This window comes from Dasypus novemcinctus, chromosome 2, assembly GCF_030445035.2.
Source record: "Dasypus novemcinctus isolate mDasNov1 chromosome 2, mDasNov1.1.hap2, whole genome shotgun sequence".
Lineage (NCBI taxonomy): Eukaryota > Metazoa > Chordata > Mammalia > Cingulata > Dasypodidae > Dasypus > Dasypus novemcinctus.
In genome coordinates, this window is record NC_080674.1 from 125497005 (window position 1) to 125522339 (window position 25335).

Below are 25335 nucleotides of genomic sequence, written 5' to 3' on the forward strand. Positions count from 1 at the left end.
TATTAGATTTTATTCTTTCTAATAGGCTTGTGACAAGCCTTATGATCCTATTGTGGCTATTTATGTAGAACAATAGACTATAATGAATTTTTTTTTCTGAGGCAATTTTTGCCTCTTGTAGGCACTAGTAGAGCTAGACTTGATTATTTCTAGTTTCCAGATGAATTGCTTAATTAGGGAAGATCTGGTGGTACCATGGAAATAGCACTAAACAGAGAATCAAGAGATTGTGTCCTCAAGCCCACTTTGCCACTAAGAAGTTGTGTCATCTTATTTGTGCCTCAACTTTCTTGCTTGTAATATGAACGGATTTATTTGCATGTGTTCTCAAGTTTGTTTTCTAATATTTTTTGATAGTTTAGTACAGAGCCATTTTGACTTTGGTAGGAATTAAGGTAGGAATTAAGGTCATAAACTTTTTTGCATTAAGTTATATGTGCAAAAGCGATGAGAAAATAAAAACTCACTGAAATTTTAGTTGAAGGACTTCTCAGGGTGGAAAACAATTTTTGATACATGTTATATTGTTGAAGTGTTATATCGTATGCCAGTCCTCAGTATGTGCATCCTAGCAATACAGTCATATATTCTGTAATGGAAGAAACTCTTGTCATCACAGGAGAAGGTGGGCAAAAGGAGAATTATAGGTGAAAAAGTTTTGCTAATTGTAAAATTTTTAAAGAGCTACAAAAGGCTTGCAAACAGACTTTGAACTGTACCCCCTTATTTGTTTAGGATATGGTGGCTGTTTTTGTGAAATGAAATATTCATTTATTCTATGGGTATTTGTAAAGCACAGCTGTGTATAAGACCCTTCTGTTAGAATTGTGGGCTTGAGCAGAGAACAAGATACACTTGAACCTGACCCTCTTAGAACTTAAATTCTAGTAACGGAAATGGACAAAAAACAGGATGTTTACAGATGTGCTATATGTGCTATGAAGAAAATAAACAGTAATGGGATAAAGATTAATGGGAGAGGAGACCTGAATGTTTAAAGGAAGCTAGACAGGCAAAGATCAGGCAGATAGATGGCAGATAAACCACTCTGGGTTGGGAGAAGAGATTTTTATGGCCAAGGAACAGAAAGAAGAGCAGTGGGGGAATACAAGTCACTTGAGGGAAGGAGAGAAGGAAAAAGCAGCCTGAAATGGGAGAAGTAGGATAATTATGCAGAGCCTCAACCATAGTAGCAGTTGAGGTTTCATTTTAAATGCTGTGTTAAGCTGTTGAGGAGGTTTAAGCAGAGATAATTAGTAAAATATACATTTTTAAAAGATCACTCTTTATGTGGAAATAATTTAGAGGGAGGCAAGAATGGAAGCAGTTTAGACTATTAACAGTAGTGTAGAAAATTGATGATCATGGCTTAAGACAAGGGTAATAACATTCAGTGGAGATGGACAGTTAATATCTGTTTTACAGATAGGACTGACAGAATTTGCTGATGGATTATATATGGGAGGTTAGGGAAATATTTCCAAATAATATAGTTTGATTTATAAAGAACATTTTAAGTTGGTCTGTCAAAACATAATACTTAATGCTGGTATTCTAAAAAGATAAATATTTTCTTGGCACTTTGTTATTTTTTAAATTTTCTTCTCTTTTTAGGCTTATGCATCTGGATGTGACATTGTAATACTGGGAAGTGATTTTGAAAGATTACAGATAATCCCAGGAGCTAAACATGGAAATATTCAAGTGGGATGTGTGGACTGTTCAATGCTACTAGGCAAGGTTTGTAATCTTGTGGTAACATGCGTATCTGTTTTGAATATGTTTTCTGTCAGAATATTCTCTGAAGTATGTATTTCTTACTGAGACTTTGTTTTAAAGACAATGTAACTAAATATTTCTTTTGCTTTGTATGGTGCATTTTAGAGTCTCAGAAATTCTCTTCATATATAATATTAAAATATAAAGTAACCTTGTCATTGTATCTCCTCCTAGTTGAGAAAGAAATATACTACCTGTTGAATAGGTCTAAGTCTTGTTACTTATTTCAAAATTGATTGGACTGAGGGAAAGGAAAGACAATAAATCTTCAAATCTGTTTACAAATAAACTGAAGAAAAATCCTTTGGTAGAGTCATTATTTATGAACAGAGTTATCTCCTTATAACTTTTGGACAAGCTTTATACTGAAATGAAGATAAACTGTTCTACAGTCTAATTTTTTATTTATTCCAAGTCTATAAGAAAAATCATAAACTCTATCTGGACTTCATTTGTATATCAAAAATAGTAAGTTAATCTTAAAAGTAAAATAGCAACAATGAAAACAATCAGACAAAACCAAGGCATGCTGTTCTTCTAGATCAGTTTAAATATAGTTATATATAGTACCAGAATTGAGAGCGTTGTGACTAGTAGGCAGCACAGTATAGCTTAAAGTAGCACAATATTGACATAGATTGTCAGGCCCAGGTGTAACTGTAGCTAGACTGGGCTGAACTTTGCAAATTTACAATTTACTAATTTTTTTCAGGTTTTTTTCCCACCAGATATTTAAAATATGTATTGTTGAAATATATGATTCCACCAGAACATTTTGTATGAGAAACCACAGTTATCATATAAGAATCCATGGAACTTTTTTTTTTTTCTTTTAAATCTCATCTTTATTTCTGATAAACTTTCCAGTCTGAGAAATACTGCTGGAACCTAATTTAAGGACATTCATTGTTAAAGGAAATTTTCCTTTTTAGTCTTTACCTATTTGTTAGACTGCTGTTTTTTTGTATGTGTGTGTCGTTGTTGTCATCACTGTTACTCACGTGCCCATCCCCTTGTATATAGTTACTCACAAATGTCTCTCATCTATCCCTTCTTTTATTCAGGCCTTTAATTACTTCTCACTGTGGTACAAAAAAATGAACTTTGTTTATGGAATGCTAAAAAAATCCTTGAGACTGCTTCCGCTCCTTCTTTCCCTTCTGTCCATGTTTATTTGATCTACTAACTCTGCAGTTAATGTTGAGACTGATCCCATTAGGATGATGATGAGGTCATCTAGTGTTATAATCATTCAGAGCGAAGAAGATGGCTTTGAGGAATGGCCTGCTGGTTAAAGCCCTCTGTCCTTGGCCAGTAGGAGATGGATATTTACTGACTTTTTCTGCTAGACTCCCATTTTTATTTCTCCAAATAATAAAAGGCAAAATTCCTTTATTTCCTTTGTTACTTAACTCCATACTTGCCAGTATTTTATTATCATTTTTTTCTTTGTATTATACTACTAGATTAATTTTCTTGAGAAAATTCATAAGCATTTAATCCTGTTATTCTTTTGCTTAATATGTTTGTACCTTCCTGTTACCTTGGAAAAGATCCAATTGTTTATCTTGATATGATGCCCTGCACAACTTGTTGTAAGGTTCCTCTCTTTAGACAAGCTAGTCACTCACCTCCGTACATGTGTTGCCTTGTTCCATTTTTATACTTGTGTTCATACTAGTTCCTATTCCTGAAAGTAAATATATACTGCCTATTGAAATCCTACCCATAATTAAACAGTCCAAACTAAACAGTCCCTCCTAGACCACCCCAGTGCAGGTGATTTCTGCATCCTAAGAACTCCTCAGAACACTTAAAAATAACCACTTTACAAATATATATTTCATCCTCATCCCTTACCCTCTTTCATTAGATCTTATGTTCTGTCCTTGATTAATTCATTTATTCATTCTGTCTGATTTCTGATATTTTAACTTACTTTATTATTTGTGACTGATTCAAACAATAGTAGTAGCTACCTTATAAAACAGAGCCAGGAAAAGTCATGCTTCATTGATTTGAAGAATAAATTTAACAGATACTCAAATATAGAGTTTTTTTTTTTAAGGATTTATTTCCCTCTCCTTGCCCCCATTGTCTGCTCTCTGTTCATTCGCTGTGTGTTCTTCTGCGTCCTCTTGGATTATCAGGTGGCACCAGGAAACTGCGTCTCTTTTTTGTTGTGTCATCTTGCTGCGTCAGCTCTATGTGTGTGCGGCGCCACTCCTGGGCAGGCCGTGCTTTTTTCACACGGGGCGGCTCTCCTTGTGGGGCGCATTCCTTGCACGTGGGGCACCCCTACGCAGGGGCACTCCTGAATGGCATGACAGTCCTTGCACGTGGCAGCACTGTATATGGGCCAGCTTACCACATGGATCAGGAGGCCCTAGATATCAAACCTTGGACCCTCCATATGGTAGGTGGACACTCTATCAGTTTAGCCATGTCCACTTCCCTAGAGTATTTTTTAAATGTACTTTTTAGTTCACAAAGGAATAATTTAAATGTTATTTTAAAATTTAAAATATATACCTGCAGAATATGAATCAGCATAATTTCTTGGAGGCTCTGATTCCTGTTTATCTGTGAGTCAGTCATGAGACCTCATTTCCTCATCCTTCATCCAGTAGCAAGCCCTTTTGGTCTATACTGAATCTGTTCACTTCTTTCCATCTCTACTGCTACTGCCCTGGTCCGTGCCACTGCCATGCTCACCTGTAATACTCTAATAACTTCTTAACTTGTCTTCCTACAGCTTTTTTCCTTTAAGCTTATTATTTTGAAATAATTTCAAACTTGTAGAAGAGTTGCAAAAATAAAACCAAACTAATACAGAGAACACCGATATTATCCCTACCCCTGATAAGCAGCTCTACCAATTTTAACATTTTTCCACATTTCCTGTATCATTCTGTCTCTCCTTCTATCCATCTACCTATTTATTTTGCCTATTAATTTTCTAAATATTTGAGAGTTTGTTTACATCATGCTCCATGAACACATAGTACTTGCATGTACATTTCCTAAGAACAAGGATATTTACTTATGTACTCTTTTTTTTAATCTATTTTTTTTACATTTTTAAAATTGAAGTTAATAGATCACACAGAACGTTACATTAAAAAACATAAGAGGTTCCCTTTAATCCACTCACCACCCTCTACCCCATCACAAAAAATGTTACATTAACAAAAATGTGACATTAACAAACAGAAGAGGTTCCCATATACCTCCCCACCCACCCCACTCCTCCTACACCAACAACCTCCACCATCATTGTGGCACACTCATTGCACTTGGTGAACACATTTTAGAGCATGTAGTTCACACTCTTCCCCAGTATATTCAGTGGGCCAGCATCTGAATGTGCAATATCATTTAGGACAACTCACAGTCCCAAAAATGCCCCACATTACATCTCTTCTTCCCTCTTCCTGCCTTCAGCAACTACTGTGGCTACTTTCTCCACCTCAGTGCTACAATTTTTTCTATTACTAGTCACAATAGTTTTATAGTAGAATATCAGTAAGTCCACTCTAATCTATATTTTATTCCTCCATTCTGTGGACCCTGGGGTGGTGATGTCCGCTCCACCTCTATATCAACAGGGGGCTTAGATTCCACATAGATGATGGATGCAATTCTTCTGCTTGCAGTTGTAAGCACTCTCGATACCGTGGTTTGGTGGTTGACCTTCTTCATCTTCCTGTTAGCTGACCTGGGTAAGTCCAATGAACCAGAGAGTAGGAATCACACCTCTCCTGAGGCTCAGGGCCCAGCTGGCACATGAGCAGTCCAGAGATTCAAGTCCCCTGAGTATACACCATCCCTAGTGCCAACTACAAGTTCAGTAAAAGTGACAGAAGAGGCATGTGTAGAAAGGTCACATCTGAGTCCAGCTCCATCACACTCAGGAGCACAAATTCCAAAGTAGGGCCCTCTGACATGGCACAGAATTCCAAATCCATCTGCCAGGACCATATACCCTGTGGGTCTCTGTAGCCTTCAGGAGAACTAGTACCTAGGGTTGTATCTACTTTGGCTTTTTCTGGTGTCCTCCTGAGGCATGCGTAAGTGTGATCCCTCTAATGAATTCTCAACTCTTTTTGAAGACTCTTAGCCATATAAACTCATTTTTCTTTTCCATTTCTCGCTTTTATTCCAGGTCAAAAAGCAGTTTTTAATACATGATCCTACATGTAGGCTGAGATATTCTGCTGGTCTGAGCTGACCCTTTTATTCAAGATCTCTTTCTAGTTGCATCACCAGCTAGTGATTGGTAGTAGTCCCTTGGTGCCAGGGATGCTTATCCCTGGGAGTCATGTCCCATGCTGGGGGGAAGGTAATGCATTTACATGCTGAGTTTGGCTTGTAGAGGGTGGCCACGTTTGAGCAATAGGGAGGATCTCAGGAGGTAATTCTTAGGCACCCTGCAGCTCTAGGCCTAGTGCATATTTCAGGCACACAGGCTCATAAGCATAGTCATCAGTATCTAGGGCTCTTTGTTAGACCATCCTTCCTTGTTGGTCTTTGCCATTGCACTTGGGGAATTATTGCTGTTCTATTGGGGAATGTGACAGAGCTCCCCTGGCTAGGAACTAAACACTCCTTCAGTTGATGTTTGTAATTGTAACTACTGTGAAAATACCTAACATATATCAGAACATTTTTATGTCCCCTGTATACATGCCCTGGAGAACTCCCTCCCACCCATGTGCCCCCATCAATAACACCCCACACCAGCGTTCCTCCCCTGCCATAGTTGAACCTCTCTGAAATCCAAAACTTCTTCAACAATGAAGCGTAGCATATTGCCAAATTCAGTTAATAGGAAATTGAAATATAGTGATGGGTTTAAAGTTTAGAAATAGAACACATACTAATTTAGAAATACTAAAATAAAGTAAAAATAAATTGGTGTATTAAAAAAGTGAAAAATATTATAAAGCTTTGTTTTTAATGTTTTGCCTTTCATCACTGTAATAGGTGTTGCCCTGTATGTACAGTGGCAAGGCACTTTTTTTCATTTCTTCCTCGGTGTCTACCTCCTTTTTTTTTTTTTTCCAGTTTTTAATATTTGTCTTCAAAAAAGTTTTAGATCACAGTAATTCACATACATGATATGGGGGCCTCCCACATATCCAACATCAAACCCTTTTCCGCTTTCCCCAGCAATGATCTTTTTACATGTTCATATTGCATTTGCTGCAGCTGATATACAGGTTTTGAAACATAGCTATCAAACATAGTTCCATTTTGGTTTACATTATAGTTTATATTTTAGACTCTACACATTTTAAAATTTTTAGTTTCCTTATGTTTTATATTATGGTTTACATTTTAGCTTATAGACTTTTATACACTTTTGGTGTAAGGTAACATGTCCTATATCCATCATTACATGATCTTGTGGAGCACTTCCATTGCCCCCCAGCTGCCCTGCTTCCATTTATTCTACACCTCTCTCCCTTTCCCCTCAGGGCCCACAGTGGCATTCAGTCTTCACTACCTGAGGAACCAGATTTACAGATACTTGCAACAATGCTGAAGGCTTGACAGACTAGTCTGCCCTAACAAATTGGGAGCCGCCAATTCTCGAGAGACATAATTCCCTCTGTTTGAGAACATCAGGTCTCCCCAGGATGTGGGTACACATTCATACTCATTGTATGGGTCTCCACCCAATAATATAACACACTATGTCAAGATGAGCACTCACATACTCCCTAGACGCCTGCCCATGTACCAGATGCCCCCCCTTAATCGCCTTAAATACATCATCCTTCCTTATTATATTTTCTAAAGAGTTTTCTCAACATTATAGTTTCAACCATGTACCTGACAGTAGTTATGTAATCTTGATTCTACTCTTCATTTATTCATCTCTTCTTCACACAGAAATCAGGGTGATCTTTTTCTTAAATATAAATCAGTTTACATGCAGACATACAGTAACCTTAAAACCTTCATAGCTTCTCATTTCTCTTAAAATAAAATCTAAAGTCCTTCCTGTGGCCTGGAAATCTCTTCAGGATATGATTCCTACCTACTCCCTCCCTTTCCAACCTCATTTTCAGCCATTTTTATCAACAGCTCACTATTTTAGTCACAGACTCTTATTTTTAATTCGCTAAATATGAAAAGTTTCCACTTTAGAACCTTTTGTGGAAATTAATTTGAATTGTGTAGGGAAAGCATTTTGCAAAGTATAAAGTGCTTTACAGATGTAAGATCTTTGTTATTTCAATCACTGTTTGTACATTGCCTGAAATTGATTGCTACTGTATTGTAAACTTTGAGGACAGGTTATCTAAAAATCCATTTATAAATCATGTCACGTTCTATATTTGACAAGAAGTATATAGGTATGTTTTATTCTCCAAGGAAGGGAATTGATATTTCCTATGCATATTAGATGTCAGATGCAAAAATCTTAAAAAAAATAAAAGAAGGGAAGCAGATGTGGCTCAACTGATAGAGCATCCTCCTACCATATGGAGGGTCCAGGGTTCGATACCCCCAGCCTCCTGACCCGTGTGGTGAGCTGGTGCTCGTGCAGCGCTGCTGTGCGCAAGGAGTGCCATGCCACGCAGGGGTGCCCCCGCATAGGGGAGCCCCATGTGCAAGGAGTGCACCTTGCAAAAGAGATACCCCACATGAACAGAAGTGCAGCCCACCCTGGAGTGGTGCCGCACATACAGAGAGCTGACGCAGCAAGATGACACAATAAAAAAAAGATGCAGTTTCCCAGTGCCTTCTGATAATACAAGCGGATGCAAAAGAACACAGCAAATGGACACAGAGAGCAGAGAAGGGGGTAAGGGAAGAGAAATAAAAAATAAAAATCTTAAAAAAATTTAAAAAATGTCAGACGCTATATGCTAAGTGTTTTTACAAATGTTATTTCTGTACTTCATTAGGAAGGTGGTATCATATATATTATACACACAGATAGGGAAACTAATAATCATACAGATTAATTTGCTGGTTATAAATTAATCTTGTACTTAAGCACAAATAAATGTCAGTGCTGCAGTTCTAATACAAATATGGTTGTCACCAAAACCAATGTTCTCCAAGTGTCACTGAATGAAATTCTGTGTATGGGTATATTTAAACTAATACTGTTCATTTCCATTGCTCTTTTAATCCATAAATAAGTAATCAGTTTTCTTTTTTCTTTTTAAAAGATTGCAGCATCCTATGGAAATGTTATCTCTGTTTTTGAGCCAGTTAACCTACCGAAGCAAAAGAAAAATTTGGTCAGTAATTTATCGTTTTTCCTTAGCATTGGAATTTCTTAAGTATAAATGAAACTTTTACAAGAGTATGAAATCTGAGTGATCATTACAGAAATCAGTATAAATTAGTTGTAATTTGAGATAAGTGTTAAATGCTACTTGGATATCAAACATATTTCATTGTTTCATTGGAATGAAATTTAAATATTGCAGGTGAATTGCCTTGAAATACTTTACTTTTTTCCTTCTGACACTTTACTTTTTATTTTATAATATTTAAAATGTCAACTTTATTGCTCTTATCTAAACACCATGGTATAGCCATATGTGGCACTTTATTCTTCGTTTTTATTATCTACCTTTGTACAGTACATGTACCAAAAACCCATGTACATACATGTTTTAATTGCAGGGTTATTTTCTTGTAATTGTTATATCATGTAATTGTTAACAGGTCATTGGATGTTTTTCTATAAAGGAGTTATATTCAGAAATAGTTCAAAAAGCTATTTAATGTTTTAATGTTCATAAATATAAACACAAGAACCAGAGTATTTTCCCTTTCTCCATTGAAAATTAAACTAGTGGTTTATATGAAAGAGGATCGGCATAGTGTAGTGTAATATAAGAGCTTTACATTAGGAATCACAGGACTGGTTTCTATCTCTGCTGCTCTCTAGCTGTTTGATCCTAGGCAAGTCAGCCCTATGAGCCTTTTTTTTTTGAACTCAAATTGATTAATAGCTAGTCTTCGTTTCTCATGGGGGTATTAAAAGAATGGCATGATGTCACAGACTGTGTGGAAATGTGTTAATTATAAAGAATAGACATATTAGACATATTTATAATAAAATACTAGATTAGTATGTCTGGGTTATTTTATTATTAATCTATTAGGTCTATTACTAGGATTAGTAATAGTTATATCACTAGGATTAGTAATAGACATAGTAAATTATATAAGTGTTGATAGTTTTCATGTCATTTTCATTTAACTCATTATTATCTTACAAATTCCCACTGATATAGTTTTTGGGCAGCTATTATTTTACATATAAAGCAGGCAGCAGAGGCTCAAAGAAAATAAATGACTTGACCAGCTATTTTGAAGCTATTTTACCACAGAACTAAGACTAAAACCAATTGTATTAATTCCTAGGTATGAGCATTCTTTTCCTCATCCTGTGTTAATGAAAGTTATTTTCTCTTGGTTAATTCATATGCACGTTGAGTGTCTATAAGTCTCCAAGGATTTCTCTTTGTGTTTATTTATTACCTAATAAATCCAACATTAGAGACTCTTATGGCCTTACAATTAACAATGAGTAGTACTAAAAGTAAAATTTAAAGGTAGTCCCAAGCACCCAGAACAATATATTGTTAATAATGCTCAGTGAATATTTGTTGAATGAAATAACTGGCTTTTAAAAAGCAGTATGTTATATTAAAATGCCTTTGTTAGTAAGGGTAGAATAGAGGATTTTAGTTTTTACCTATTTTCTTATAATTGATCAATATAATAGTATCAAAGACTCAACAAGAAAAGGCTCATTTATTGGTCGGCAGCACTGGCTTTGCAGAAAAGGTTAAAAAAAAAAACTTGAAGAAGGGGAAAACTGGATTTAGTGATAAACTTGGAATGATAAACTTGGAAGATGCAAAAAAGTTGTAATTCCAGAAGATGATTTCAGAGAATCTTCAGACCCTCATATAACAGAAATTATCCACTTTTCTTTCTACATACTTGAATACTGTTAAGAAGGTGGTTTTCATGAGAGGTGCACTTTAGAATCCATGGTGGATATGTGTTCAAACCCTACCCTAGAAGTTTCGAAATCTGTAGGTATGAGTTGTGCCTAGGCACTTGTATTTCCAGTTCCATAGGGGTTGGGTCTGCTGTGCGCTGTGATTGAGAGCCATTCTTTTAAGACACTCTTTCTTAAAAGTTTCTTCTGCAGGCCACCTATATCAAAATCACCTGGGATGTTGGCTTAAATGCAGGTTCCTGTGTCCTGTCTTGGACTTTTTTTTACCTGAATATTTGTTAACAGGCCTCAGAAATTTGAATTTTTTATAAACATTTCAAGATATTATTTTTTTTCTTTCATTTTGTTTTTTAAGCTATTCTTAGTTGCTTTTAAAAATTTGAGAACGTCTACATTAAGAGAGCATTCACTGTTTGCTTAACAGTAGCAAACAGTGAAATAATTCAGTAGTCCACAACCCAAATTTAAACAGAAAATGTAAAAGAATAGAAAATGTCAGAGTGCATCACATGTAATGATGGTATACTTCAGTCACATTTACATATAAAATGTACGTGTGCTCTGGTTCACAGTGTAACATGAATTTCTTACTGGTTTGTAGGCAGGAATGTTTGAAAACTACTTTTTTAAGGAATGGAAAGGCTTTAAATTCTATAATATTAAGTAAGTGCTTTTACATCTTGTCTTCTGAATTTTCCCACATATTATCACAATCCCAGTGCAGATGAAACATTAAAAGAGAAGGAAACCCCACATAGAGCTGCAGACACATATTTAAAGTTAAATCTTTGACTGTATAATAATGAGAATAATAATTATAATGAAAAAGTAAGACTTTTGGACCTCCAGGATTGGGTATTTTCTTGCACTGATCTCAGCCATCATATGTTCTTTATTCATGTTTCTTGACTTAAGTGAATTTTCATTCTTCTTAAAAATGACTGTGTATTATTAGAATAATAAGCACGAATGTATACATTTGAGAGTAGAGGTGCCAGTAATAACTGGCTTAATCACTTTTCTTTTTTAATTTTAGGAATTATATAGCCAGTGGCAGAAAAGTGGCCAATTTTTTCTGGAATCAATAGTACACAATATAACTTGGGATCCCACAGGTAAGAGAACAAGCAGGATTATCTGAAACTCAATATTGCTTAGGTTTGCCTAGTCTTATTGCTTTTATTTCTCTCATGTATTTCAGTTCTGCTAAGTTTGAGATTGCAGGGAATACCAGGGTAAGTTAAACAGATTGTGTTCTTTTAGAAGCTTATACACAAATGAAGAAAAATATGCACTGTAAAAGATGACAGAATATGGTAAATGCTGTAATAAGAGTACCTGTTTTTTTGGGAGGAACACATTCATTCTCTCTGGATAATCCAGGTTTCAATGAAGAGGATCCTCTTGACCTGCAAGTTAATAGATTTTAATAATGAGGGTGTTGTGGGTAAATTGAAGAAACCAAAAGAAGTGAATCTAAGAAGAGATAATGAGTTCATATATCAGTTAACTTTTTCTGAGTTAAAAATCATCCCAAAATTTAGTGATTGAAAACATTTATCCGTTTATTGCTTATTATTTTTAAAAAATTATTGTGGGAATCTACAAACGACATAAAAGTTCCCATTTTAACCAATTCCAAGTATACAATTCAGTGGTATTAATTATTTTCACAGTATGGTGCTGCCATCACCACCATCCATTACCAAACCTTTTCTGTCATGCCAAACAGAAATGCTGTACCTATAAAGCCCTAACTCCCCATTTCCCCACCCTTGTAACCTATAATCTACTTTTTGTCTCTATAAATGTGCAATTCTAGTTATATCATATAAATAAAATCATAGAGTGTTTTGTCCTTTTGTGTCTGGCTTATTTCACTCAGCATAATGTTTTCTTGGTTCATCCATGTTGTAACGTGTATCAGAACTTCTTTCCTTTTTACAGCTGAATAATATTCCATTTTATGGATATATCACATTTTGTTTATCCATTTTTCTGTTGATCGACATTTTGGTTGCTTTCGCCTTTTGGCAATTATGAACATTGGTGTACAAATGAATGTTTGAATTCCTGCTTTCAATTTTTGTGTGTATATACCTAGAAATAGGATTGTTGGGTATATGGTAATTCTGTACTTGACTTTCTGAGGAACTTGCAAACTGTTTTCCACAGCACCTATACCATTTTATATTCCCAATAACAACATAAGAGGATTACTATTTCTCTACATCCTCTCCAATAGTTATTTTCCATTTTTTAATAATAGCCATTTTAATTGGTGTGAGGTGATATCTCATTTTTTTTAAAGATTTATTTATTTTTTATTTATTTCTCTCCCCCCTCCACCCCAGTTGTCTGTTCTCTGTGTCCATTCGCTGCATGTTCTTCTCTGTCTGCTTCTATTCTTGTCAGTGGCACCAGGAATCTGTGTCTCTTTTTGTTGTGTCATCTTACTGCGTCAGCACTCTGTGTGTGCAACACCACTCCTGGGCAGGCTGGACTCTCTTTCGCGCTGGGTGGCTCTCCTTACGGGGCGTACTCCTTGTGCATGGGGCTCCCCTATGCGGGGGACATGGCACTCCTTGTGTGCATCAGCACTGCATGTGGGCCAGCTCCACACAGGTCAAGGAGGTCCTGGGTTTGAACCGCGGACCTCCCATGTGGTAGGCAGATGCCCTATCCATTGGGCCAAGTCTCCACTTCCCTCATTTTTTTTTTTTTTTTTTTACTGTTTATTTTAGTAATATATATACAACTCAGAATTTCCCATTTTATCCACTTTCAAGTATACAATTCCATGATATTAATTACTTGCAGTATTGTGCTACCATTACCATCACCAACATATTTTACCCAATGATTTTTATCACCTGAAACAGAAACTATAGAATTTTTAAGCAATAATTCTTCATTCTCCTTACCCTACCACCCCAACCCATTCTGTGGGTTGTCCTTTCACTTTCTTGATAATGTCCTTTGCGTAAACTGATGAAGTCCAATTTATCTCTTTATTTCTTTTGATATTCATACTTTTGGTGACTTATTTAAGAATCCGTTACCTAACTCAAGATCCTAAAGATATTCCCTTAGGTTTTCTTCTTAGAATTTTATAGGTTTAGCTCTTATATGTAGGTCACCAATCCATTTTGAGTTAATTTTTGTATATGGTGTAAGGGAGAGGTCCAATTTCATTCTTTTGTATGTGGATATCCTGTTTTCCCAGCACCGTGTGAAGAAACTATTCTTTCCTCATTGAGTGAACTTGGTTTCCTTGCCCAAAGTCAGCCAGCCATAGATGTACTGGTTTATTTCGAACTCTCAGTGCTCTTCCATTGGTCTATATGTCTGCCCTTGTTCTGGTACCGTGTATTGTTTTGATTACCGTAGTTTTGTATTAAGTTTTGAAACCAGGAAGTGTGAGTCTTCCAGCTTTGTTCTTTTTCAAGATGGTTTTGGCTATTTAGGGCCACTTAACTCTTCCAGAATAATTTGATGATAGGCTTTTTCCATTTCTGCGAAGAAGGCTGCTTGAATTTTGATTGGAATTACATTAAATCGATAAATTGCTTGGGATAAATTGATATTTTAGCAATATTAAGCCTTCCATTCACAAACATAGGATTTCTTTCCATTTATTTAGGTCTTTTTTTTTTTTTTAAAGATTTATTTATTTCTCGCCCCTTTCCACCCCCCCTCCCCCGCCCCGGTTGTCTGTTCTTTGTGTCTATTTGCTGTGTCGTCTTCTTTGTCAGCTTCTGTTGTCAGCGGCACGGGAATCTGTGTTTCTTTTCGTTTTGTCGTCTTGTTGTGTCAGCTCTCCATGTGGGCGGTGCCATTCTTAGGCAGGCTGCACTTTCTTACGCGCTGGGCGGCTCTCCTTACAGGGCGCACTCCTTGCTTGTGGGGCTCCCCTACGCGGGGGACACCCCTGCGTGGCAGGGCACTCCTTGTGCACATCAGCACTGCGCATGGGCCAGCTCCACACGGGTCAAGGAGGCCCAGGGTTTGAACCACAGACCTCCCATGTGGTAGACGGACGCCCTAACCACTGGGCCAAGTCCCCTTCCTATTTAGGTCTTTAGTTGCTTTTTTTTTTCCTACCATTATTGCTTATGATATTGTCTGTCAAGAATTATTACAGAGCTCAGTGGGGATGGCTCATCTGTGCTCCATGTGGTATTGACTGAAGTGACTTGTCTGGAGATAAAGGATCCAAGAAAGACTTAACTTATATATCTGGTTATGGCTGTCTATTGGAATGCCTTTGTTTTCTTCTTTGTGACTTCTGTCTCCTTGTAGTTGCTCATCTTCTAGGGCCTTTCTTATGTGGCCTCTCTAGAAAGGTAGCCTGAACTTTTTTACATGGTGGTGGAATTCTGAGAATGAGAGCTAAAGATACAAGCAAGACCTCGTAAAGCCTGGGTTTGGTAGCTCTTGTATTTTATTCCCACTGTATTATATGGTCAAAGCCACAAGGCCAGCACATATTCTTGGGATGGGGAAAATAGACTTCACCTCTTGATTTGAAAAGCATGGCAAAGTCTTATTGCAAAGGGGCATGGACATGGGGATATATGATTTAAATCACAGGGAGCCATTTTTTTTTCCTTTTTTTTTTTTTTTTTATAAGCCAAGTTGTGAGTTTACAAAACAATCATGCATATCATACAGGATTCTGTGAGTGCCAGTTTTTAGCAGTCTACCATAGTGAGCAAAGGCACAGAGAATGAAAGCATAAGAGAGAGTCTAATAAGGATTAGTAGTTTACTGGGGGACTGGAGTGAGTCTGGTGGTAAGGAGATTAGACTACTGCATATTAGTGGAGTCCTTGAAAGTCATGCTAAGGAGTTAGAATTGAATTATTTTTAATTGTCTAAAAGCCATTAAAGATTTTTGAAGATGGTAGTGACATGCTATAAGATTTATGCTTTTGCAAGATTTGTCTATTGGTAGTGAGTTAGAAGGATCAGAGACAAAAGGAGCAGTAGGCACTAGGAAGAGGTATTCACAGAAGTCTGGATGAGAAATAAGAACTTGTTTCAGTACCTTTAACATTGGAGGTGCTTCATATTTAATGAATGTATTAATAAAATGAGTAGATGATTATGAAACATATTTAGGCAATAGAATTGACATTACTTTGAATTTTATATAATTTCAGTAGAACTGAAGATTACCTTGCACCCACAAGATAAACAGTGTTTATGGAGGAATTGGAGATAATGGAACAAGTTTTGTTTGGACATTAGGAGTTGAGTGAGATGCTTGCATATCATATAATATTCAATAGATAGTTAGAAATTTGGATCTAGAACATAAGAAAAGTTTTCTTTGGAACATAGAATGGAAGTCATCAGTATAGTTCAAGTGTTCAGAATATAGTAGATGAAATGGCTGAGGAAAAAATGTTGATTTAGAATATAAAGGCAAGAATCTTTGGAATTTATTTTAGAATACAAAATAAATATATTTGAGAAGTTTTTAAAAAAGTAAAGTATTTCTTTTCATGAGATTATAAGATTGATCATGTGTACTTGGGAACTACCTGTATACTGTAAATACACAGTGAAAGGAGGTCAGCTCTAGGTTGAAATTCTTTTATTTTTTATTTTTTTTATTGACTTTGTAATAATATTACATTAAAAAATATATATATATATGAGGTCCCATTCAACCCCACCACCCCCACCCCACCACTCCCCCCCCAGCAACACTCATTCCCATCATCATGACACATCCATTGCACTTGGTAAGCACATCCCTGGGCACCTCTGCACCTCATGGTCAATGGTCCACATCATGGCCCATACTCTCCCCCATTCCATCCAGTGGGCCCTGTGAGGATTTACACTGTCCGGTGACTGCCCCTGAAGCACCATCCAGGGCAGCTCCATGTTCTAGGTTGAAATTCTGACTGGCATTTGGTATAGCACTAGGTATATAACTCTAATATGGGTGAGGTGACATATGTCCCAGTTTATGCCTGTTGTCCTAGTGTGATTATTAATAGTATTGTCTTTTACTCTTATATGTGTTCCTGTTTGGATGATAAATTGTATGGTTATTCTGATAACACTTATTACAAACTATTGCTACTGTTTGTTTACCTGGTTTATTTACTAATTTTGATTGGACCAGGTCTGAGATTGTTTTATTCAGTCTAAGACCTGGCATATTTTAGATACTCAATAGATGTTCACATATTTGACTTTTGAGTTTTTTGATCATGAGCAAATTACTTAACAGATCAAGAATGCTTAACTAATTTGTGAATGGTATCTCACAAAACTGTCTTTTAATTATCAGATATGACAATATATTTGAAGTAAATTATATAGTCCTATAAAAATAATGTTAGCAAGTGAACTGGCTATCTACTTAAAGTTGTCATTTAATAACTTCAATAAAAGCATTTGGTATTTGAATTGTGATTTTTTTTTTAGTAATGAAAGTAGTAGTAGTAGTTCAGAATTTTTATACTTTTGGTCTAGTAGTACTAATGCTTCAGGGGGTAATATTAATAATGTTAAATTCCCCTAAGGTTACCTTTATAGAGTAGTATTACAAGGTAATAACTTTTTTTTTAAATGTATCTCATGGTGGCTTGACAACTTATGACCATTGATTATCTTTTTAATCTTGATTGAGTTAAAATTCGCATTATAGAAGTTTATTACTTTTCTTTTTGTAATTTGCAGCATTTAAAATTTAGTGGTTTGATTGAGAAATCGTTATGACTTTAAAGGTTTGGGTACGGTTTGTATTTTTTTTTTTTTTACAAATGAACTTTTTTCTAGTTAACAGATTTTACATATATTAAGTGAAATTCTTGTACTTTTATTATTTTGTTCAGTACTTACTATTATATTCTAGATATTGAGATATAAATTTTTTTTACAGATAGTGTTACTAAACTAAAAGTAGTGCTTTTGTCTTTTCTCTGAATCCATTATTTCATCTTACCTAAATCTAAGATTTTTTTGTTTTAGATTTTTATATGCTTTTTTCTAGCTTTAATATCTATACCTTGCCTTTTGTGTTCTAAATTAACATACCATACCATACTTACTTTTATTCTATTCCATACCTAGGATTATTTCATATTCTATATTAAATTGTTAATACTTTATTGGAATACCTTAATTTCATCTTCACTTTATGTTAAGAAGGTTTGTGTCTGTTGATAAGCTCAATAGTGGAATAAAAACAAACTAAATTAGAGTTTTCCATGCTGATTTTTAGTTTTTTTAATTGAGACATTTCCACCTACTATTTATTGAGCTTCTACTAAGTTCTGACCTGTTCTAGATACATCATACAGCTTAGTTAATCCTTATAACAACTCTATACAATTCCCTATTTATACAGAAGAGAAAACTGAGGCTCAGAGGTTGATGAATTAGATCAAATTCACATGGCTAGTTAAGTGGCTTACTTGGGATTTAGACACAGAAATTTCTAATATAAACTTTATGCTTTTGCCACAGACCCATCTTTCTTTTGAAATAAAGTTATTTATTCCAGTGAAATACATTCCCATAGTGCTTAATTGCAAAGGTGCTTTGTAATTGCTGGCTTTTTTTGTGTGTGTGCAAAAATTGCTTCTTCTTGGGAGAGGTACAATTAATGTAAGCTATGGACTATCGGTAACAGCAATACTACAATATTCTTGTGTCAGTGCTAAAGATGTCGTGTGTTAATAGGGTGGATATAGAAAAAAATATGGCAAATGTATGCTATGGACCACAGTTAGTGGTAATAGTCTGATGATATTATCTCATTATCTGTAACAAATATTCCACAGTAGTGTGGTATGTTGGTGAAGGGTTGTTGTATGGGAGTTCTACACATGTGCATGATTGATTTTTAAGTGCACAACTTTCTATAATAAAATATTTTTTAAAATTTCTTCTCTATATTTTGTTTGGATGGTAGCACCTTCTACCAAGTCTAAATTTGGACTTTGTCCTTGAAACCTTTCATTTTTCCATATTTTCTAGTTGGTGTCAATCTTTGGCAATTCTGCTTTTTTGAATGACTTTTGAATCATTTCTTCTTGCTTTAATATCTGGTTCAGATTCTTATGGTTTCCCATTTATTATTAAAGTCAATGAACTCGCTTTCCCTCTTATGTCTTCTCTAATCTCGTCCATCTTTAGAGTTATTTTCTAAAAAGATTGTTTAACCTTTGTGTGCTGGAGTCTTTGAGAATATGACGACAGCTATAGATAATCTTATTGAAAATCAGATGCTATACGCACAACTTTTGCATGTAACTTCTAGGGAGGGAGATTCACAGACCTCAAGTCCGTACATTGACTTCCTAACTGAGATTCCTTGTTCTCAAACATAGATCCTATTATGTAATACCCTTACTTAAAAATCTTTAACTCCCAACTACTATAAAGTACAGTCTTTTTATGAACTTCAGAAGCATTGTTCCAATCTTATTTCTCCTTCCAGCCCTACTGTGCACCTTATTCCTTGGCTACAGCATGTTATTAGCTATTCTTAGGTCACTGCATGAAGTAATGTACTTCTGTATCTTTGCTCATGTTAGATCCCTTTTTTGGAATTCCCGTCTTCTCAACTGCGTGTTTCTCCACTATGGACCAAGTTGAATCTCATCACTTTCCCTGACACTTCCACTACTGGTACACATAATTTCTTCTTCCTATAGTCTTCCATAAAACATTGCACACATTTCTCTTTTATATACAATACCTTCACATTGGATAATAATATTTCCATTTTTCTCTCTATTGGAATGTGAACTCATCATGAAATAGGACAAGGCCTTTATTTGTTATCGTATCCCCAGTGCCTAGCACAGTGCCTTACGTAAAGAAGATACTCAATAAATGTTTGTTGAATGATAGAATAAAAGATCTCATCTCTTTTTTCCTCCAAGCTGCATCTTTAAGAAAATAAAGTGCAGCCCTTCTTTGCAAATATCTTTTTGTTATTTGACTTTTTTTTAGAAGTTGTATTATCTTTATAGTACTATATAAAACTCTTGAATAATAAATGCTAAATGATATTTTTTAGGCAGTCGTCTTTTAACTGGTTCCAGCTGCCTGCAGCTTTGGTCCAATGCTAACTTGGAGAAGCCAACTGAAGATGAAAATCCAGATAAAACAGATCTTAACTTTGGGGAGTGGAGATGCATTTGGCAATGCAAGTAAGCAATTAATTAGGGACCTAAACTGATAAACCTGTTCTATGTGGTTTTAATACATTATATATGTATTTTAGTTTGTGCTAAATCATACTTACATAAAAATACTCATTTTTATTCTGTCATGCCTTTTGTTATATACAGAGGAGTCACCATTTCCCATGTTCTTCACATCCTTTTAAAAAAAAAAACAACAAAACTGTGGCATTAAATATCTAGGAGGAACATAAGAAATATCTAAGGCTATGTGAAGATCATTTAATAGGAACCTGCTGAATTATACAGAAGGAAACATAGGGAGATTTTTCAAGTTTTCGAATGGAAGGCTTTGTTGAAGAAGTCTGTTTTCCCAAAATTAATCTGTATATCGGATATAATACTTGTCAAGATCGCATTGGGAATTCTACTTTTGAATATGGTTCTAAACTTCATTTAAAAGGATAAATATGGGAAAATCAGGAAAATTCTGAGAGATAAGAGAAATGAGGAAATACAGTATAGTGAAAATGAATTCTAAAGCTACAGCTATTCAAAGTGAATTGTTGTAAGATCAGAGAAGAGTCCAGTATTTTATCCATAAAAATTTTAAGCATAAAAATTCAGTATATCAGGTGGTATTTTACACGCATAGTACTAACTATGTTGGGGGGGAAATGAAGTTAGAGTCCTTGTACCTACCACCATAATAAATGTTAGATGGAGGTAAATTTGCATTTTTATATAATGAAAGAAAAATTAGAAGAAAATGTAGGTGAGTATTCCACTTTTATAGTTACAGTGTCCAATGTGGTAGCCATTGGCCACATGTAGGTATTGAGCATTTGAATTGTGACTTGTCTAAATTGAGATGTACTGTGACTGTAAAATACACACTGCATTTTAAAAACTTAGCATGAATAAAAGATGTAAAATATATCAATTTTTATACTGATTACATGTTAAAATTATATTTTGGGTATATTGAGTTAAATAAAATATATTATTAATTAATTTCACCCGTTTTTTACTGTTTTTAATGTGGCTGCTAGAAAATTTAGAATTTGGTTCACTTCTTCATGTTTTATTCCTATTGGAAAAAAAGTACTGCTTTAGATTCAAGGGAAAACTTTCTAAATATGATAGTGTGTTAATTTTCTAAGGCTGCTGTGACAATTTACTACAAATTGGGAGGTTTAAACAATAGAAATTTGTTCTCTGAGTTTTGGAGACTAGAAGAGTCTGAAATCAAGGTGTTGACAAGGCCATGCTCTTACTCTGAAGCCTCTATGGGAAGATCCTTACCTATTCCAGCTTCTGGTGGGCCCAGTCATTCTTTGACTTGTGGCAGGATGACTCCAATTTCTTTCTCCATCTTCACGTGGCCATCTTCTGTGTTTTTGTCTATGTCTTATTATAAGCACTCTGTCATACTGGATTAGGGCTTACCTTATTTCAGTAGTTCCTCATGTTAACTTGATTATATCTGCACAGACTATTATTTGCAAATAAGTCAGATTCACAGGTATCAGGGGTTAGGACTCCAAGCAGGTTTTTTTGGGAGGATGTAGTTCAACCCATAACAGACAACAAAAAGGAAAAATGCGTAGCTTTAACTGTAACAATAAAAAATTTCTCTTCAATAAAAAGACCATAAAGACAATTAAAAACCTGAGGAAAAATATTTGCATTTTTGGGTTAATGCCTTTTATATAAGGAGGTCTTAAAATTAAGCTGAAACAACATCCCAATAGTAAGCAACAGAAGATGGAGAAAATTTCTTAAATGGTAATGCATATAAATGATAAGCATATTAGGAGTTGGACACCCTCACCTAAAATCAAAAAATGTGAAAGATCCAGATAAAGAGGATGAATGCTATGAGTATTTGGAGAAACAGGCACTCTTTTTTTTTTTTTTTTTTTAAATGGTTTATTGACGGCCGGCCAGACTCGGGAGCTTTCTGTTTCAGTCCGAAGCCCAGGCACTCTTATATATGTTATTAAGGGAATGCAACTGATATTATATTTCTAGAAAATAATTTGTCGATATGACCCAATAGATTTAAATTTTTTCAAACCTCATAGTTTGCAATTGCAGGTTTCATTCATCCATTCAACAAATGTTTATTAAGTGCCTGCCATGTTCTCGGTGCTGGGGACATAGCAATAAACAAATAGGAAGCGATAGACAATAAACAGTTATAACAGGATGTTTAATGGAATTCTTTTGCCTCAATTTTATATGAATTAGTGATAAAATAGATACCAAATAACAAAATGAGAGTAAGGCAGGCTTACCTTATGTAGAATTTTAAAAGATTTCAAATGAGCTGGTACCATGTATTTTTCACCCCACTGCTGAATCATGGATGTAAAGATGGGTTAATATGTGGACAGGGAAAACTACAGAGATAGGACTTTGGAAACGTGGTGGAGGGAGGGGCAGTGTTAAATTGCCTTCACTTAAGATCTAACCAGGGGCTACCCTGGGATGACTGAGAATTTGAAATGTGTTTCTTGCCGTTGGAATTTGGGAGGAAACTTAATGTTCTTTAAGTTTAGAGTATACGGTAGTAACTTGGACAAGACCAATTATTTGAGACTGTAAGTACACTAATCAGAAAAGTCATGGGGCTAGAACCTATATGCAAAAACAAGTAATATGGAAAAATATTAAATAGCATAAGGAGAAAAGTGAAGGTGGCATTTGAACATAGTCCTGAAGGGAATGAGGGAGTAGGCCATGTATGCATGGATTTGAGAAAGTATATTGTATGCAGAGGGAATCTTAAGGGCAAAGGCCCTAAGGTAGCTTGTGGCTGGAGTGGAGTAAATAAATTGAGTGAAAATGATTAGAGTTGCAGGCAGGTTATGGACCACTGTGAAGTCTTAAGTCTTTTATTCTGAATGGGTTGGGAAACTATTGGGGGTTTTGAGCAGAGGGCATTTTGAGAATCTAATTTCCTTTTAAAAAGACTGCCCTGATGCTGTTTTGAGAAAAGAAGGGGGGGTTGCAAATCCACAATCATAGACACTAGACACTTTTATTAATTTGTCTTAAGAATATCCTTAGGATTGGCTAGATGCATAAAAATGTGTGTGCAAGTAAATATTGCCTCAAATAGTGGGGCTCCTGAGGGCTCTAGAGACATCCATACACTATAGACAGGGCAGACAGCTCAGGAGTTTGGTGCCCTGCCAGTTGTCCCTACTTTGGAATATATGCTCTTCATTGTTATAGAGTTGGACACTATAACAATGAAGTGTAGAGTTGGTTTTCCTACACATGGCTCTTCTCCCTCTTCTGTATTTAACCTATAGTAAGTTAATAGACTTGATAAGTATATGTCCAAGAGACATATACTTTGGACTGTCCATGTGCTGTTTGGGCCCTGCATTTCAACAGAGTTGCAACACCTACTTTCCAGTTCATTAGACTCATCCAGTACAACTAACAAGGAGATGATGATGGACAGTGTCCATCCCAAGGAGCAGAGAGAGTCTGCAACTGCAAGCAAGTTAGTCCTGTCCATCAGCCCAATGGGATCTAAGCCCCCTCTTAATTAAGAGGCGGAGTGGGCATCACCATCCCAGCATCCTCAGAATTGGGAAGTGAATGATAGACTAGAGTAGGCTTACGATTATTCTACCATAGTCTTATTGTGATTCTAGCAATGGAAGAACTCATTGATGCGGAGACAGTGGTCACCAGAGATTCTGAGGGGAAGGAGAGGGAAAAACAGGTGTAATGTGGGGACATTTTTGGGACATTGGAATTGTCCTGAATGACGTTGCAATGATGGATACAGACCATTATATATTTTTTCGTGTCTTATAAAATTGTGCAGGACAGAGTGTAAACTATAGTGTAAACTATATTCCACGCTTAGTGGTAATGCTCCAATGTGTGTTAGTTGTAACAAATGTACCATACTAATGAAGGTTGTTATTAATGTGAGGAGTGTGGGAGTCATAGGAAGTGGGGCATATGGGAATCCCCTATATTTTTTATGTAATCTAAAGTGTTTTTTAAAAAATTTTAAAAGTATTTTAAAAAATGTGCGTGCAAGGATATACCTTAAAAATTTTTTTTGTAGAGGCAAAAATTAGAAAAAAAAAAGTGTATTATTAAATTGCTTTAAATCCTTGTATATATGTATAATGAAATACCATGCAGCCAATAAACCAGTGATCTATACATGTTTTATGCAAAGGTATCCCCAGCACATTTAAAATAATTATAACTAAATAAATGATACTACAAAGCAAATTGTAAATATGAGCTCAGTTTCCAGCCCTCCACCCATTCCACAGAAAGAGAGTGGGAAAAGGAGAAGTGTCTGGAAATCTGTAAATTAAAATGTTAACAGTGGTTTTCCATGGGAAAGGAGTATAGTTGTATTGGTGAAACTATAGGTGATTTCATTTTCTTCTTTCATGCATCTGTATGACAATCTTTCCATGTATATTTATTACACTTAGAATGGGAGAAATAGTTATTTATATTTGGAATACATGTGACAGAATTTTTCTTTTGCTTGCTTTAGAAAAAGTTTAGTATGGATCTGTTTGAGCGTGGGATTTGTGTAAAGAAAAGGGAAGCAGTGATTTTGAAAGTTGTTTTGAGATCAGCATAGGTGGGTAGCCTGAAGGGAAGGTAATGAAGGCAATTGAGCCAAAGCACCTTTGAGAACAAAGGGCAAGTCTCTGTATATATCAAGTAGGCAGGGGAGTCTGGCAGTTGGAATCCATTACTGCTGTACATGTCCTATTAACGCACACATAATTTTTAGGAAAATGCTGCCCTGCCTCAAGATAGAATGCATTTTCCCTGAAAGTGTGTGTTGGAATGTAGGGATCCAAGTCTCTGGAAATTAGGTAGCCAGATTAAAAAAATAAATTTTCCTCTCTTTCTCACATTCTAAGGGAAGAAGAGCCATTACTCTTTTATCTTATGCTTTAAAGATCTTCACTAGTCATACCTAGCATGACTATCATGCATGAATATTTTTACTTTTAAAATTTATTCTAGAGGGAAGTGGACGTGGCTCAACTGATAGAGCATCTATCTACCATATGGAGGGTCCGGAGTTTGATACCCAGGGCCTCCTGACCCATGTGGTAAGCTGGCCCATGCTTAGTACTGCCGCATGCAAGGAGTGCAGTGCCATGCACGGGTGCCCCTGCATAGGGGTGCCCCATGCACAAGGAGTGTGCCCCATAAGGAGAACCACCCCATGTGAAAAAAAGTGCAGCCTGCCCAGAATGACCCTGCCTACATGGAAAGCTGATGCAACAAAAAGAGACTCAGTTTCCCAGTTCCTCTGGATAATGCAAGCAGACACAGAAGAACACACAGTGAATGGACACAGAGAGCAGACAATGGTGGA

At 35.8% G+C, this 25335-nt stretch overlaps 1 protein-coding gene across 7 annotated transcripts in view; it reads left to right on the forward strand.

Moving 5' to 3' along the window:
• DMXL1 (Dmx like 1) overlaps positions 1-25335 on the forward strand; it is a 166784-nt gene that overhangs the window by 14947 nt on the left and 126502 nt on the right. For all 7 annotated transcript variants that reach the window (XM_058277529.2, XM_058277531.2, XM_058277537.2 and 4 more), the window contains exons 2-5: positions 1615-1740; positions 8970-9041; positions 11823-11901; positions 19838-19970. In XM_058277529.2, the coding sequence (XP_058133512.1) occupies positions 1615-1740; positions 8970-9041; positions 11823-11901; positions 19838-19970 (410 nt within the window). The remainder of the gene's footprint in view (positions 1-1614; positions 1741-8969; positions 9042-11822; positions 11902-19837; positions 19971-25335) is intronic.